Genomic DNA, 12,940 nt, shown 5'->3' with positions numbered 1-12,940 from the left:
TACTACGCTGCTTTTATGTTTCGTTGTATAATGTGCACCACTTTGTTGTATTTTAAAGTTAAATGGTCTAGGAAATATTTAAATAAATGAAATAATATAGAATAGTTGGGGAAGAAAAACATTAAAGGTTACAGGCAGGAACAAATGCTTTGATAGTAGGATGCTGCTTCCTTGATGCTCTGGGTCGCTTCCTGCCTTCATCAAATTCAGTCTACGAGCGCTTGAGCTCCCTTAAACCTTCTCAGTCTAGTTCTGTGTTACCATTCCCCCATCTTTTTCAGCTTATTTCTTTCTTATACTTCATTTTTATTCTTCTGCTGTTAATGGTCAACTTTAATCTCTGATAGCTTTGAATATTGAGTAGCCCAAGAACATTTATAGTCCATGTATACTTTAAAATGTTTGCTTCATCTTAGGGATTTTCAGAAGGAACTGCCTCTACGTATGACTATTCATTAAAAGACAAGGCTCCCTTTATTGTGAGAAATGCTCTGGGTCTTCCCCTCAAAGTTCATGCATGCAGAAATCTCCAGGTTGTTGGATTAGCTACAAAAGAAGATATTCATGATATAGCAGTTGATCAGAACTTGGAATTTGAATACTCTACAGTGGAGACCCCACACAGAGGAAAGCTATCTGCAATGTATCGCCTGGAAAGTTCTCTATTCACTTTGAGCATTGGTAAGATGTAAAGAATGCTGCGTGTGTTTAGGAGGGTTAATCTGGGGAGGGAGGGGGGCAAGGCAAACAACTCTGGTAGGGAGTAAGCTACTCAAGACTAAGTACATGAACTGTTTACAATTCTAGAAATGCCTGTGCTTAAGTTAGAATCAGTTCTGAGTAAGAATACTTGTAATGAGCAATGTTAGATTGATTTTCAAGTTAAGTGTTTCCCATGCATTCAGAAAAAGCACAAGATGCACCCCTCCTTTTACTGGACTACTTCAGAAGTACAAGCAATTAGATGTTTTTGCACATAACAGCCATAAAACAAAACAAATCCCCTCTGCTGCTAGAAAAGAAGCAACTCAGGTTCCACCTCAGTCTTCTGCATTCCTCCTGGAAAGCTTTGCTTTCCAACGGAAGGAGATATTTGACTGTGTTTTCTGATATCATCGTTGTATGAAGAGATACAGTCACAGGAAGAGTAGATTGACACTTGCTGATCCTTTTTAAACTGAATATGTCATGTAACTTGTAAGTCTTCGGGACTGAGATATTACTTCTTGTATATATTTAAATAAAAGGGGTAGGTTTTTTATTTAGTTGTTGCTTTGTTGTTGTAAAAACAGGACCTGAAGGATACACAGAGGTGGCAAATATTCCCATAGCAAAACCAGGAAGAAGACTTCACAATGTAAGAAATCCTCAGAGTGATCACTCGGATTCTGTTGTAGTGCAGATAGATGCAGCAGAAGGAAATAAAGTTATTACCATACGCTCTCCGCTTCAGGTAAATGATCATGTTGTATGTTAAAAGCATGATTATTGTGTTCTAAAATGCTTGTGTTAAATTACTGTGGTTGATTTGAAGGCTGCTTTTGATTTGGGTGGGTGGGCGGAGAAGATCCCCCAAAGAAATATAAATGGCAGATCGCTGCATTTAATTGCAAGGCTAAACTTCGGTCAAAGTTTGGGTAGAGTATTGCCAAATAGTATCTTAGCTTCTAGGAGGGGTACATCAACATTGTTTGCTGGCTCCTTTATTGTTTACAATGCTATCAAATGCTGCTTACCACTTTTTTTACACATACTGGTAAAATATGCTGCTGTGTTTTAATTTCAGATTAAGAACCACTTCTCTGTCCCATTTACAATTTACAAATTCGTTAAGAATGTTAAACTGTTGGAGCCTATAGGTGTGTCTAAGCCTGAAGAGGAGTTCCATGTTCCATTAGATTCATATAGGTATTTTTTTCATTTGCTTCAGATTTCTTAAGCAGTTTTACTTTTTTAATAAAGAACCTCAAAATTTAACCAGGACTTGATTTCTCCCTCCTTCCCTTCTTGTGCTTGAGCTTAGGTGTCAGCTATTTGTTCAGCCAGCTGGGATCTTAGATGGTCAGTATAATCCTTCCACAACCTACATATCCTGGAGAGAAGAGCTTCATAGGAGCAACGAAGTCAAGTGTATGCTACAGTGTCCATCAACTGAAGTCAATTTTCTGCCTCTAATAGTGAATACTGCTGCTGTGCCTGATGAGTTAAACTTCATTGCATCCCATGGGGAGAACTGGGATCCAGCCTACATTATTCATCTCTATCCAACACTCACTTTGCGGAATCTTCTGCCCTACTCTTTACGATATCTGCTTGAGGTATAGCATCTCAGGACTGGATATAACATAACTTGAAAATGCCAGGGATGATTTGATCCTTCATAGAGTTGCTTCCTTCTTCTGTAACATATTTTAAGTTTGGTATGCCTTGAAAATCCTTGCTCATAAATCTTAATTCCAATTGCCTGTTGTAATTTTAAAACCACTTTTCATTAAGTGTGTCTTTGTGAGATGAACAGCCTTATGATTTTTGCATATGGTTGGATTATTGCAGTTCTGAAGACTTGGAGGTATAACTGGTTCATTTTTTTAAAAATTCCCAATTTTGCTACTGTTTCTTCTAGCAGGACCTGGGTGGGTGAACAGAAGGAGGAAGAAGGTTACTACACGACTTGCAACTATGTCATAGACCAGTGTTTGCCCACCTGCTGCCCTCCAGATGTATTGGACTACAACTTCTGCTAGTGCCAGCCATCACAGCTGTGCCAGTAGAAGCAGATGAGAATTGTCCAAAACAGCTGGAAGGCACCAGATTGGGGAAGGTTGTCATAGATTCCTGGGGTCTTATGCTGAGATGATTAGAATACTGTGTGTTTATTGCAATATTCCTAAAGCTGTTTCTTTTCTACATCATTTTCAATTGTGTTAAAAATGGGTTGTGGCTTATGATGTCATTGTGCCAGTTTTCTGATCGATATTGCTTATATTTCTTTTTTTATAATAAGAAAGATGTGCCTATGTCCTTGAGTGTAGATACTCTATTTTCCAAAAAATATTCTATAATTTTTGCTGGTTACTTTTAGGGAACAGCAGAGGCCCATGAACTGCCAGAAGGGAGCACTGCTGATGTTCTTCATTCGAGAATCAGTGGTGAAATCATGGAACTAGTCCTGATAAAATATCAAGGTAAAAACTGGAACGGACACTTTCGACTCAGTGACTCGCTGCCAGAGTTCTTTCCTGTGTGCTTCACATCAAATTCTGCAGACACGACAACAGTTGATATATACATTCACATTAGGAAAGTTGGCAGCCGGATGGTTCTGTCTGTGTACAGTCCTTACTGGATCATCAATAAAACCTCCCGTGTTCTACAGTACCGTGCTGAAGATGTGCATGTAAAACACCCAGCGGATTTTAGGGACATTATCTTGTTCTCCTTCAAGAAAAGGAACATTTTCAGTAAAAATAAGGTATGATGCCAAGTTCACATATACTGGCCTTTAAGGGGTAGGCTTCTTAACTTGGGTGCTGGCTTTCCTGGCTATTGCAAGAGTTGCTGCTACAAGAGGAAATGGAGCCAAGAGGGTGAAGAGGGGTGCTTAGCTAGAGCTGGTAAATTCTACTACCCGCAGCAGCTGCTCTTGCTGAGGGAGGTTGCAGGTTGCTATCATGGCGGGAGCCGGGGTGAGTGCCCAGGAGAAGTGGGCTCCAGAAGCACACCCTGAAAGTGGCCCTCAGTATCAGCAGTGCCACGGAAAGCGAGACTGTTGAGGAGCTGCATATGCTACTGGAGTAGGTGCAGAGGCCAGCATTAGATGGCAGCAGTGAGGAGGCGGCATCTGAGGTCCTGCCATGGGGCCATTGCCTACTGCTGGCCGATGACCCCTGGGACAGCTTCACCCAGGTGGTGAGGACCTGCAACCCAGGCACGCTCTGCGGCCTGATTTGGAGGAATTATGGGCTGGGCATGTGAAAGTGACTGGGCTTAAAGGGGGTATTTGGAGGAATGAAGGGAGGGAGGAAGGTTAATCTGGGACAGGCAAGAGTGATGATCTGTGTGGTACCCAATCTGGGACTGCTGGAAGGGAGTGGGAGTGAGGGGACTTCTTCAAGGGGTGGAGTGGGGGCAAGAGAATTGGTAAAGGGACACATATATGAAGGAAGTGGGTAGCCCCCTATGCATTAGAGGGAGAGAGAGAATGCTGCTTGAATTGGAAGGGTAGCGAGGATTAAAAGGGGTTCTTTGAAGGGAGAAGGTGAAAGTTGTCTCTGTGTGATACCTGTATGAGGCAAGGTTCTGAGTAATCTAGAAGGGGGACGGGATATATATGTGTTACAGCTGAGAGGGAGGACTGGGGCAAGTGGGGACAAGGAAGCCAGAAATGAAAGGCTTTCCAAGTGAGTTGTCTCTGCACATGAAGCATGTTTGTTTTCCTGTGATCCCTGGAATAGCCATTAAATCATCACAAAGCCTGTGAAGCAGATGAGTGTCCTCTGATTTTGGCATCTAATTTTTTTTCCTCTTCTCCTGATGTAGATCCAGTTAAGCATCTCCACTAGCACGTGGTCTAATAGTTTCTCTCTGGATACAGTAGGAAGTTACGGATGTGTAAAGTGCCCAGCTAACCTTATGGATTTTCTGGTAATATCTGGGTTCTGTACTTATACTAATTACTGTTCATGCCAGATGCATAGAACAAACTCCATCTTGAATTTCAATAATAATTTAGGGTGCACGAGGCCATCTTTCTGATACTTCTCTTGCTCTCCTTGGTGTCCTCTGTGCAGTTTGATATATGGAACATAGCACAGACTATGATGCCTGTCCAAAAGCAGAGAGTGATGTTACATCTTTGAAAGGAAGTTGACGGGGATTAAAAGACCACCCAAACCAAGCCTTTATAGACCATGTGGCAGTAGAAGACCACGACAATAGTGAACTTTCCTACTCTAGGCTGGTTTATATTACTTATGTGCTAGGAAATGCAGGCAAAAGCCATCACATTCTGATCTCTATAATTTCAGTTTACACATCCAAAGTGTGCTTGTGAGGAACAAAGGAGTGTTTCTATGTGTGTGTGCTGTAAGTGAGCTAGAGAGAGTTAAACTTGCAGTAAAACTCTTGAGCCCTCGAGCACCATCAGATTGTTCTCAAACCCAAATGAGCAACTAGATGGCTTCTTCACTTTTTAGATAAGTAATCTACATTTGTTCCTTGCCTCTCATTTAAACCTGGAGAGCTGAGCAGTCAGGGAACGGGAAAAGTTTTTTAAACACTGTATGGTGCTTATATTAGTATTTTTAATAATATCATTTTTGCAGGTTGGCGTTAGCATTAAAATGAGCAGTTTCAATCTCACTCGGATAGTTACTTTGACTCCATTCTACACCATAGCAAATAAAACATCTTTCGAGTTGGAAGTGGGAGAAGTGGGAGCTGATGGTTCACTTCCTACTAATAAATGGAGTTATTTCTCATCTTCAGAGGTAATTTTTAAAGCAATGTTTCTCACTTTCACATCACTGAAAATTTCCGAAGCACATTTTGTTTTTATTTGATCTGAATGCTAGAGCCTGTAGACCTAAAAGGAGTCTTGCTGGGACCATAAGAAAATGGCAACAGATAAATGAGCAATAGATCCTACCTACCAGGATTTCACTCTTCTGTTCAGGAATAATAATTTTTACTCTTTGATATAATAAGGTGAACAATTCCTGTCAATGACAATCTTAATACTGTGCTGTTACATGGAACTATCACGATCTATTTATGTTGCAAACAGTATTCAAAACTCCCATTGCATTTTGTGACATGGAATTTCATTAGCATGAGCTGTTTCTGATCTCTGGGTGCAGTACTGTACCTAAGATTTCAGATTAAAACTGCAGAGTAGAAGGAAAGGAGGACCTTTTTCTCCTTCCCTACTTCCAGCTACTCTGAAGACTGGAGAAGAGACTTAAGAATATTAGGGGGAGTAATAGAGGCACATTTGAGAAAAATTGGAGAAACAACAGTGTTGCGAATTAATTGGTCTAAATAAGAGATTATGATATTTAACTATGATGAAGATGAAAAAGGGAAAATTTTGAAGGAAAAAAGATAAAATTAAGAAATGTAATAAAGTACTTGGGAATAAATACAACAAGAACTTTAGAAAATTTAGAACAAGAGAATCTTAACAAATTAAAGAGGGAAATTAAGGAAAAGCTGGAGGAATATAAGAAAATTAAGCTTTCATGATTTGGAAGAATAGCAATAATTAAAATGAAGTTTTTGTCTAGAATTTTTTTTATTTAGAATCTTACCAGTTAAGATATCAGAGACAGATAAAGGGTTGGTAAAGTACGATTAATAAATTTTGTAATGGAGATAAGAAACCTAGAATTAAGAAAAGATGATGGTGTAAACCCCAGAAAACAGGTGGATTGGGCCTCTCCAACATATATAGCCAATCAATTAAGATGTATTGTAGACGGGATAACAGAACAAGGAGAGTTAGAATGGTTAGAGAGTGGTACACAGGAAATGAAGGAGAGTTCGTGAATATATTTTTTTGTAAACCATGTGAAAAATGAACATAATATTTTAGCTGCAGTTCATTCATTTTCAGCTTTGTATTTTTGTTATTTAAAAAGTGTGCCTAGACATTCCATTGTTGTGCCCATAACCTGGGTTTAAGGTGCCATTTAGCTCCTAGCTTTCATATCTCAGTTTCTAACACTGGTTGCAAATCTCATCAGTAATGGTTCCTTTAAAATGGTTGGTGTACTTCTGTTTTAGATGTCTTTTGTTGGATATATTGCCAATTTTAAGCAGAAACTCTTTTTATTTTGCCCACTAGTGTCTTCCATTCTGGCCAGAAAATTTGTCTGGAAAACTGTGCATCAGAGTGATTGGCTGTGACCGTGTGACCAAACCATTCTTTTTCAGCAGACAAGACAATGGGACTCTGTTGAGTCTAGAAGAACTGGTGAGAATATGGCATTTTTATTCCCTGTTGTGCTTACTTTAAAACATGGTCGTGAACAATATTTGTTTTTAAAAAGACATATAAACCAAACTTGCAAATAAACGCACAAAAGCTACTAGCTTGAAACTATTTTTACTAGTCTGCTGGGGATCAGGGTTGGAGTGACAGGAGGCACAGAGAGCTTTGTCTCTCTCCTACCAGCCCCCACTGCATTTCTATGCTGCGAGCAGAGATGGGATGAAGCACTTTATCCCTCTTCTGCCTGGCCACTTGCCTGCATAAAATTCCTTATCACATGGCTACCACGTGAAGGTTTTAAAATGCAAGGCTGATCTAAATGCTTAAAGACTGCAGAAGTAGTAGATCCTCCCACCTGGTGCTATCTAAATGTTTACAAGAACAGAAATGTTTTCACAAGTGACTTAAAATTGGTACCTTGGTGGGCTTTCCTGCATAACGTGTTTGAAGCTATAATGCTATTACTGAGAAGACCTCACTCTTCATAGCCACACAGTTTAATTTCCTGAAGCTACAAGATCCATGTTCAGGGCCTGTTCTGTAAATCTCAGGTTCCTTTGGATAAGGAGCCATGACATTATGGTTAGCTAGTAAAAAGGGAGGTTAAATATAGCCATTGGTGCTGCATGGTTTCTGGTTATTCTCAGGAGCAGGAATAATATTGGTTGCTGGATCAAATGTGGTAAAGCTAAAATTGGATGCATTAGAAGTGTAGCTTCCAGCTTGGATTACTGGCAAGAAGCTGCTAGCAGCTTTGAGAAGGGAAGAGACAGAACAATCACACTCCATTCATTTTGGGTTACCTCATCTGGACTCTCGTGTGAGCCCCATTGTAAGAGCCAGAGTTGTCTGGTTGACCAGCAGCTGTTTGTTGCTACTGTGAACTACTTGCTAGAAGTATAAACTCTACAAGGTACGGTGAAGCTTGAATTAGGCTATGTGGATATCAAGCCATAGCTTTTAGTACCGTATCCATTTACAGTGGTACCTTAGGTTACATACACTTCAGGTTACATACGCTTCAGGTTACAGACTCTGTTAACCCAGAAATAGTGCTTCAGGTTAAGAACTTTGCTTCAGGATGAGAACAGAAATCGTGCTCCGGCGGCGCGGTGGCAGCAGGAGGCCCCATTAGCTAAAGTGGTGCTTCAGGTTAAGAACAGTTTCAGGTTAAGTACGGACCTCCGGAACGAATTAAGTACTTAACCCAAGGTACTACTGTATTTTATTTTCAACAGAGCTCAGGGATCCTGGTAGATGTGAATGTGTCTGATCATTCTACAGTTATTAACTTCTCAGATTATCATGAGGGAGCGGCACCTGCTTTGATCATAAATCATACTCCATGGGCTTCTCTTAAATACAAGCAGAGGTATGTGAAAGAGCTTTCTTCCATCTTTTGAGAGAGGTGCTTTGGTATAGGATGTATAATATTTTTAATCTGAATTCAGTTGCACTTTTGTTCATCCATAACTAACCATGTGTTTCTATTTTATCTATGCAGTGGTTTACAGGAAGAGATGGAACTGAAGCCGAGGGGAATGAGGCTGTTTGCCTGGGCAGATCCCACTGGAATAAGAAAATTAACTTGGGTGTATGCACAAAACTCCGGAGAACATGATCTTCTTAAGGTATTTGGTGTCGAAAGAAAAATCGGTCAAGCCTGAACTCCGTGGGAAACCATTTCTATAACAATCTATAATGCCCCTTGTCAAAGAACTGCCATCAGGGCCAGAGGGAGAGAGCAGGCTCCAGAGGGATTCCAGAGAGCGTCCCGGGATGGGGAGAGGCACCCCATCTTCTGGGGAAGGGAATCAGCGTAGCACCAGTGGAGAAGGGGGGCAGATGGGGGAATCGGCGAGGCGGTCCCATGACTCCTCGCCGGGGACCAGCGGGGAGAGCACGGGTCCTCCGCTGCCCACACCCTCCTTGCGCAGAAGGCTTCCGCGCAGGGAGAGTAGGCGGAGACTAGGCGTCAAAGAGCTTCTTTGCTGGAAGAAGTTCAAGAAACACCCACTGACGGATTCTGCCAGCGATTGAGACAGCCACGGGCGAGTGGCTGTCCGGACAGAAAAGGTTCACTCAGGCAACCCAGCCAGGTGTGGCGCCGGTTTACGCACGAGCAACCCCTAGAACCATTACACCCCTCAACTCAAATCTGTTTCTGCCCTTCTATGCATCGTTGGTACCTTTCAATATATTATGACAATTCTGTTTCTTCTTTAACTTTGAAATTTTAAAGTCAATGTAATTATGTAGACAACCCCAGCTTGTAGAAGGCTTGCATTTCACATACCATTCATAACAGAACACAGCAGTGTTCATTTTGTTTGCATTGCTTGCACTTGCTACAAGCTAATACAAATTAATTTTGCTTTAAAAATGACAAAAGTGTGCCCAGTGTTACATTAGTAGGTTCATTTTGTGTTACACAGCCTCTTCTTTTCCTTCCTGCCAACCCAGGATGAGTGTGGTCAGTTTCCTTACAACTCCAATACCCAGATACATTGGGTCTCTTTCTTGGATGGACGCCAAAGGGTGCTGCTTTTCACAGATGATGTTGCATTGGTTTCTAAAGCCCGGCAAGCAGAGGAGATGGAGCAACCGGATCAAGAAATAAATGTTGCTCTTCACAGTGTTGGGCTTTCACTAGTCAACAATGAAAACAAACAGGAAATTTCTTACATAGGAATCACCAGGTACTGTTCATAAATAATAGCTGGCTGCCTGTTAATTCACAGAAGTCCTGTTTTGAAAATCAAAGCAAAATCGGTTCTCATTTTCCTAAAACAAATATTTGTCTAAGCACTGCTCCTTCAACCATGTAAAGCTTAAGAAATTTGGATTAGTTAAAATACAGTGCTGTGGATTGTTTTTACTTTTTAAAAAATAAAGCTTTAACTTAATCACCAATGTATTTATTTTTCAGTTCAGGCATTGTCTGGGAATTAAAACCAAAGCAGAGGTGGAAGCCATTTAACCAAAAGCAAATACGCCTCTTGGAACAGGCATATCAGAAACATATTTCTGTGCGAGGTGTGGAGGCTTCTGATTGGATTAAAATAGACAACAATTTTGAGGTATGCTGCGGTATCACGTACATGTTGCATTTATTTTACTGAGCACAATAAGACATTTTGCAAAAATCTTCTGTTCATAAATGTTAGTTGCCGTATATGGAATATCGAGGCTTTGAACAACTCAACAAAAAGCTGATCTCTGAATCCCTGTCAGATAATTCTGAGAATGCAGACTGGCACCATTGCTCCTTACTTTATGTATATAGACCTAGGAAGCCATAATGCTTAAGAACTATCCTGCATGTGTATGCAGAGAAACACAAGGTATCTGAGCACGGCAAAATAGAGGAGATACAGTCAGGGGCGTAGGAAGGGGGATGCGGGGGGAGCTGTACGCTCTGGGTGCCATCCCAGGGAGGGAGACAAAATCCTCCCTGGGTGGATCGCCCACCGGGAAGATCACGCCACCGTGCTGTGATTGGCCCTGCCTGGAGGATCGCACCATCACGCCGCGATCAGCCCCTGCCAGGAGGATCATGCTGCCATGCCGTGATTGGCCCTGCCGGGAGGATTGCACCACCGCGCTGTGATTGGAAACACACCCCCCCCAAGGATTGCGCCGATCACCCTGCTGCTCTGGGTGCTGTAACGGCTTCTTCCGCCACTGGATACAGTATGGACAAGCAAGCAGAGGCAAATGTAACACTGTTCAGCATGGCATAGCCAAGTGACTCTAGTTATGGGAAAAGCATGAGACAAACAGACTTAATGGGCAAAACAAGGGGCGTCTCCTTGAGAGCCTCCTGTTGAGGAAGAAAGGCAGCTGCCACTGTCCTGTCAGTGTTACCCAGCTCCTTGGTAGCTGAACCAATGTTTTGCTCCATCCACTGTCACTTTCCCATTTGGTGAATCAAGTGTGTAAGAAAAGTTTCTTGCCATATCTTTTTTTAATCACCCAGAAGGCATTCCAGAAACTTCTAGTGGAGTATCTGCAGTGTCCTCTGGGAGCTGTTGCCCTCCATGCTTCTCTGCCTCCCAGGTCTTCCCTCATGTCGGCTTGAGTTAAGTAGATCATGAAGCTGGGAAAGATTGCAGGGGAGATCCAGGGATACTTCCTCTGTCACCTCAGTGGTCTGCACTCCTCAGGGCAGCCCCTAATGGCTGCTGCCCACTCTTGCTGTTCTTGCCTGAATAGGTTTGCCAGGAGCAACTTAGAGGAGTTGGAGTTCGGTGCTCAGCCAAGTCTGGAAGTCTTCCATGCTTCCACTTGACTAGCATCCCTGGGCAAAAATGGCAGCAACTGACAACAGTTTTTAGTGGTCCAACTACATGATATTTCTTTGCTTGAGCTGGGTTTACTGCCAAAGAGAGGAAATAGAGAGGGATGAGATTAATAGCAGCTGCTGCCAAGGCAGGCTATTAAGTTTGAATGTGTAAGCCCCAGGCCTGGGTGAAAGCTGCACAGTTGGGCTTGGGGAGGGGAATGAGAAACAACTTAGGAACTAGCATGTTTGCTACTAACCTGCTGATGACAGTTTTGAAAGCTGCCAAGCACCTTGAACATGACAACAGTCCGTGCCTATCCCAAACAATTTGGTGTTCTGTAAGGTCACTGAAATAATGTTCTGCCCTTCCCTGCATAAGGGTATGGAAGCACTCTGCTGTTCAGAGGGGCTCTTACTGGACCAAGCCCATCCCAAAAAGGCATCTAGGATCCTAGATGAAATACCTCTCCATCCCAACAGCGTGAAATTGAGGGGTTGTAAAGAACAGGGGTTAAATGTATATGCGTGTTTTTCAGGTTAACTTCAACAAGATGCCAATGGAAATGCGCCTTCCAATCAAATGTAGCATAAAGCGAGATTTCTTATCTGGCATACAGATTGAATTCAAACAGTCACCTCACCAGCAAAGCTTACGGGCCCAGTTATACTGGCTTCAGGTACAAATCTTTGATTATTATTTTTTTTAGAAAACCTTGGTATTATGAGGGATAGCAGTAACTCTGGTCAAGGAAACTGGAATCTTAAAGATGGTAGTCATGGACTGTATAACGGTTCTCTGGAACCACATTTGTTCTTGGAAAGACTGTGGGTCACTAAATGATTTGTCGTTTAGTTAGCTATTCACGAGAATTTTAAAACTATACTTCGTTTAAGCACAAAACATTGTACATTTTGTAAAAATTAAGAGCCAAAACCCTGCAAAAATAATCTTTATTTCTTAATTGGTTTTTTATTTAGCAAAGATAAGATTTTGTAGGTGCTGACTTTGCTTTATTTTGTGTAGCTAAGCTAAAGGAGCTTGAAAGTGAAATCCTGTGCCCACTTACCTGGGAGTAAGCCCCATTGAACTTAATGGGGCACATTTCTGAGTAGACATTGTATGATTACAGGTACATTGCATTTTATGTTGATTTGACTTACACGATTGCAGAGTCATGCGAATCGTCAGAAAATAAATAAATGCAGAGTGGGGAGAAAAAATGGGGTGGGAGAGCAGGAAAGAATGACAGACAATCACATCAGCCATTGGAAGAGTATTAGGGTGTGTTTGGAGAGTAGGAGTGTGGAGAGAGTGGAGGAGGTTGCAGAGAGGTTTTTTTTTTAAAAAAAGCTATATTTCTAAAAGCTTGAAAAAATAAGAAAAAACAATATACCTAAGTCAGCATCAAATATCAAGCATTTTTAATATAAAAACTAAAAGTAAATTAAGAAAAAGAAAAGACTTCCTATTTTCTATTAGTTTTAAAAATTTATGCCAAATTTTATTCCGCAAAAACACACAATTTTTCTACTTTCCACAGACCAAACTTTTTTCTGTCTACAAACTCAGATATCACAACCTTTTCCGTCTTGCGCAAAAATCCATAAGGGATTTACAAGAGGTTGGAGAGAGATCAGAGGCCGGAGAGAGTTGTGGAGGAAGT

At 41.5% G+C, this 12,940-nt stretch overlaps 1 protein-coding gene across 6 annotated transcripts in view; it reads left to right on the top strand.

Annotated features, from left to right (window-relative positions):
- The window catches only part of VPS13C (vacuolar protein sorting 13 homolog C), a 109,031-nt gene that overhangs the window by 73,940 nt on the left and 22,151 nt on the right, over nt 1-12,940 (top strand). For all 6 annotated transcript variants that reach the window (XM_083586055.1, XM_083586054.1, XM_083586053.1 and 3 more), the window contains 13 exons: nt 417-681; nt 1,293-1,453; nt 1,787-1,908; nt 2,024-2,318; nt 3,083-3,472; nt 4,540-4,644; nt 5,325-5,489; nt 6,845-6,973; nt 8,230-8,363; nt 8,496-8,622; nt 9,455-9,690; nt 9,921-10,071; nt 11,813-11,953. In XM_083586055.1, coding sequence (XP_083442181.1) covers nt 417-681; nt 1,293-1,453; nt 1,787-1,908; nt 2,024-2,318; nt 3,083-3,472; nt 4,540-4,644; nt 5,325-5,489; nt 6,845-6,973; nt 8,230-8,363; nt 8,496-8,622; nt 9,455-9,690; nt 9,921-10,071; nt 11,813-11,953 — 2,421 coding nt within the window. The remainder of the gene's footprint in view (nt 1-416; nt 682-1,292; nt 1,454-1,786; nt 1,909-2,023; nt 2,319-3,082; nt 3,473-4,539; nt 4,645-5,324; nt 5,490-6,844; nt 6,974-8,229; nt 8,364-8,495; nt 8,623-9,454; nt 9,691-9,920; nt 10,072-11,812; nt 11,954-12,940) is intronic.

Source organism: Podarcis filfolensis (assembly GCF_964270895.1).
Source record: "Podarcis filfolensis genome assembly, chromosome: 14".
NCBI classification, from domain to species: domain Eukaryota; kingdom Metazoa; phylum Chordata; class Lepidosauria; order Squamata; family Lacertidae; genus Podarcis; species Podarcis filfolensis.
Note: the sequence above shows the minus strand (reverse complement) of the source record. Positions and strands in the feature narration are given on the sequence as shown.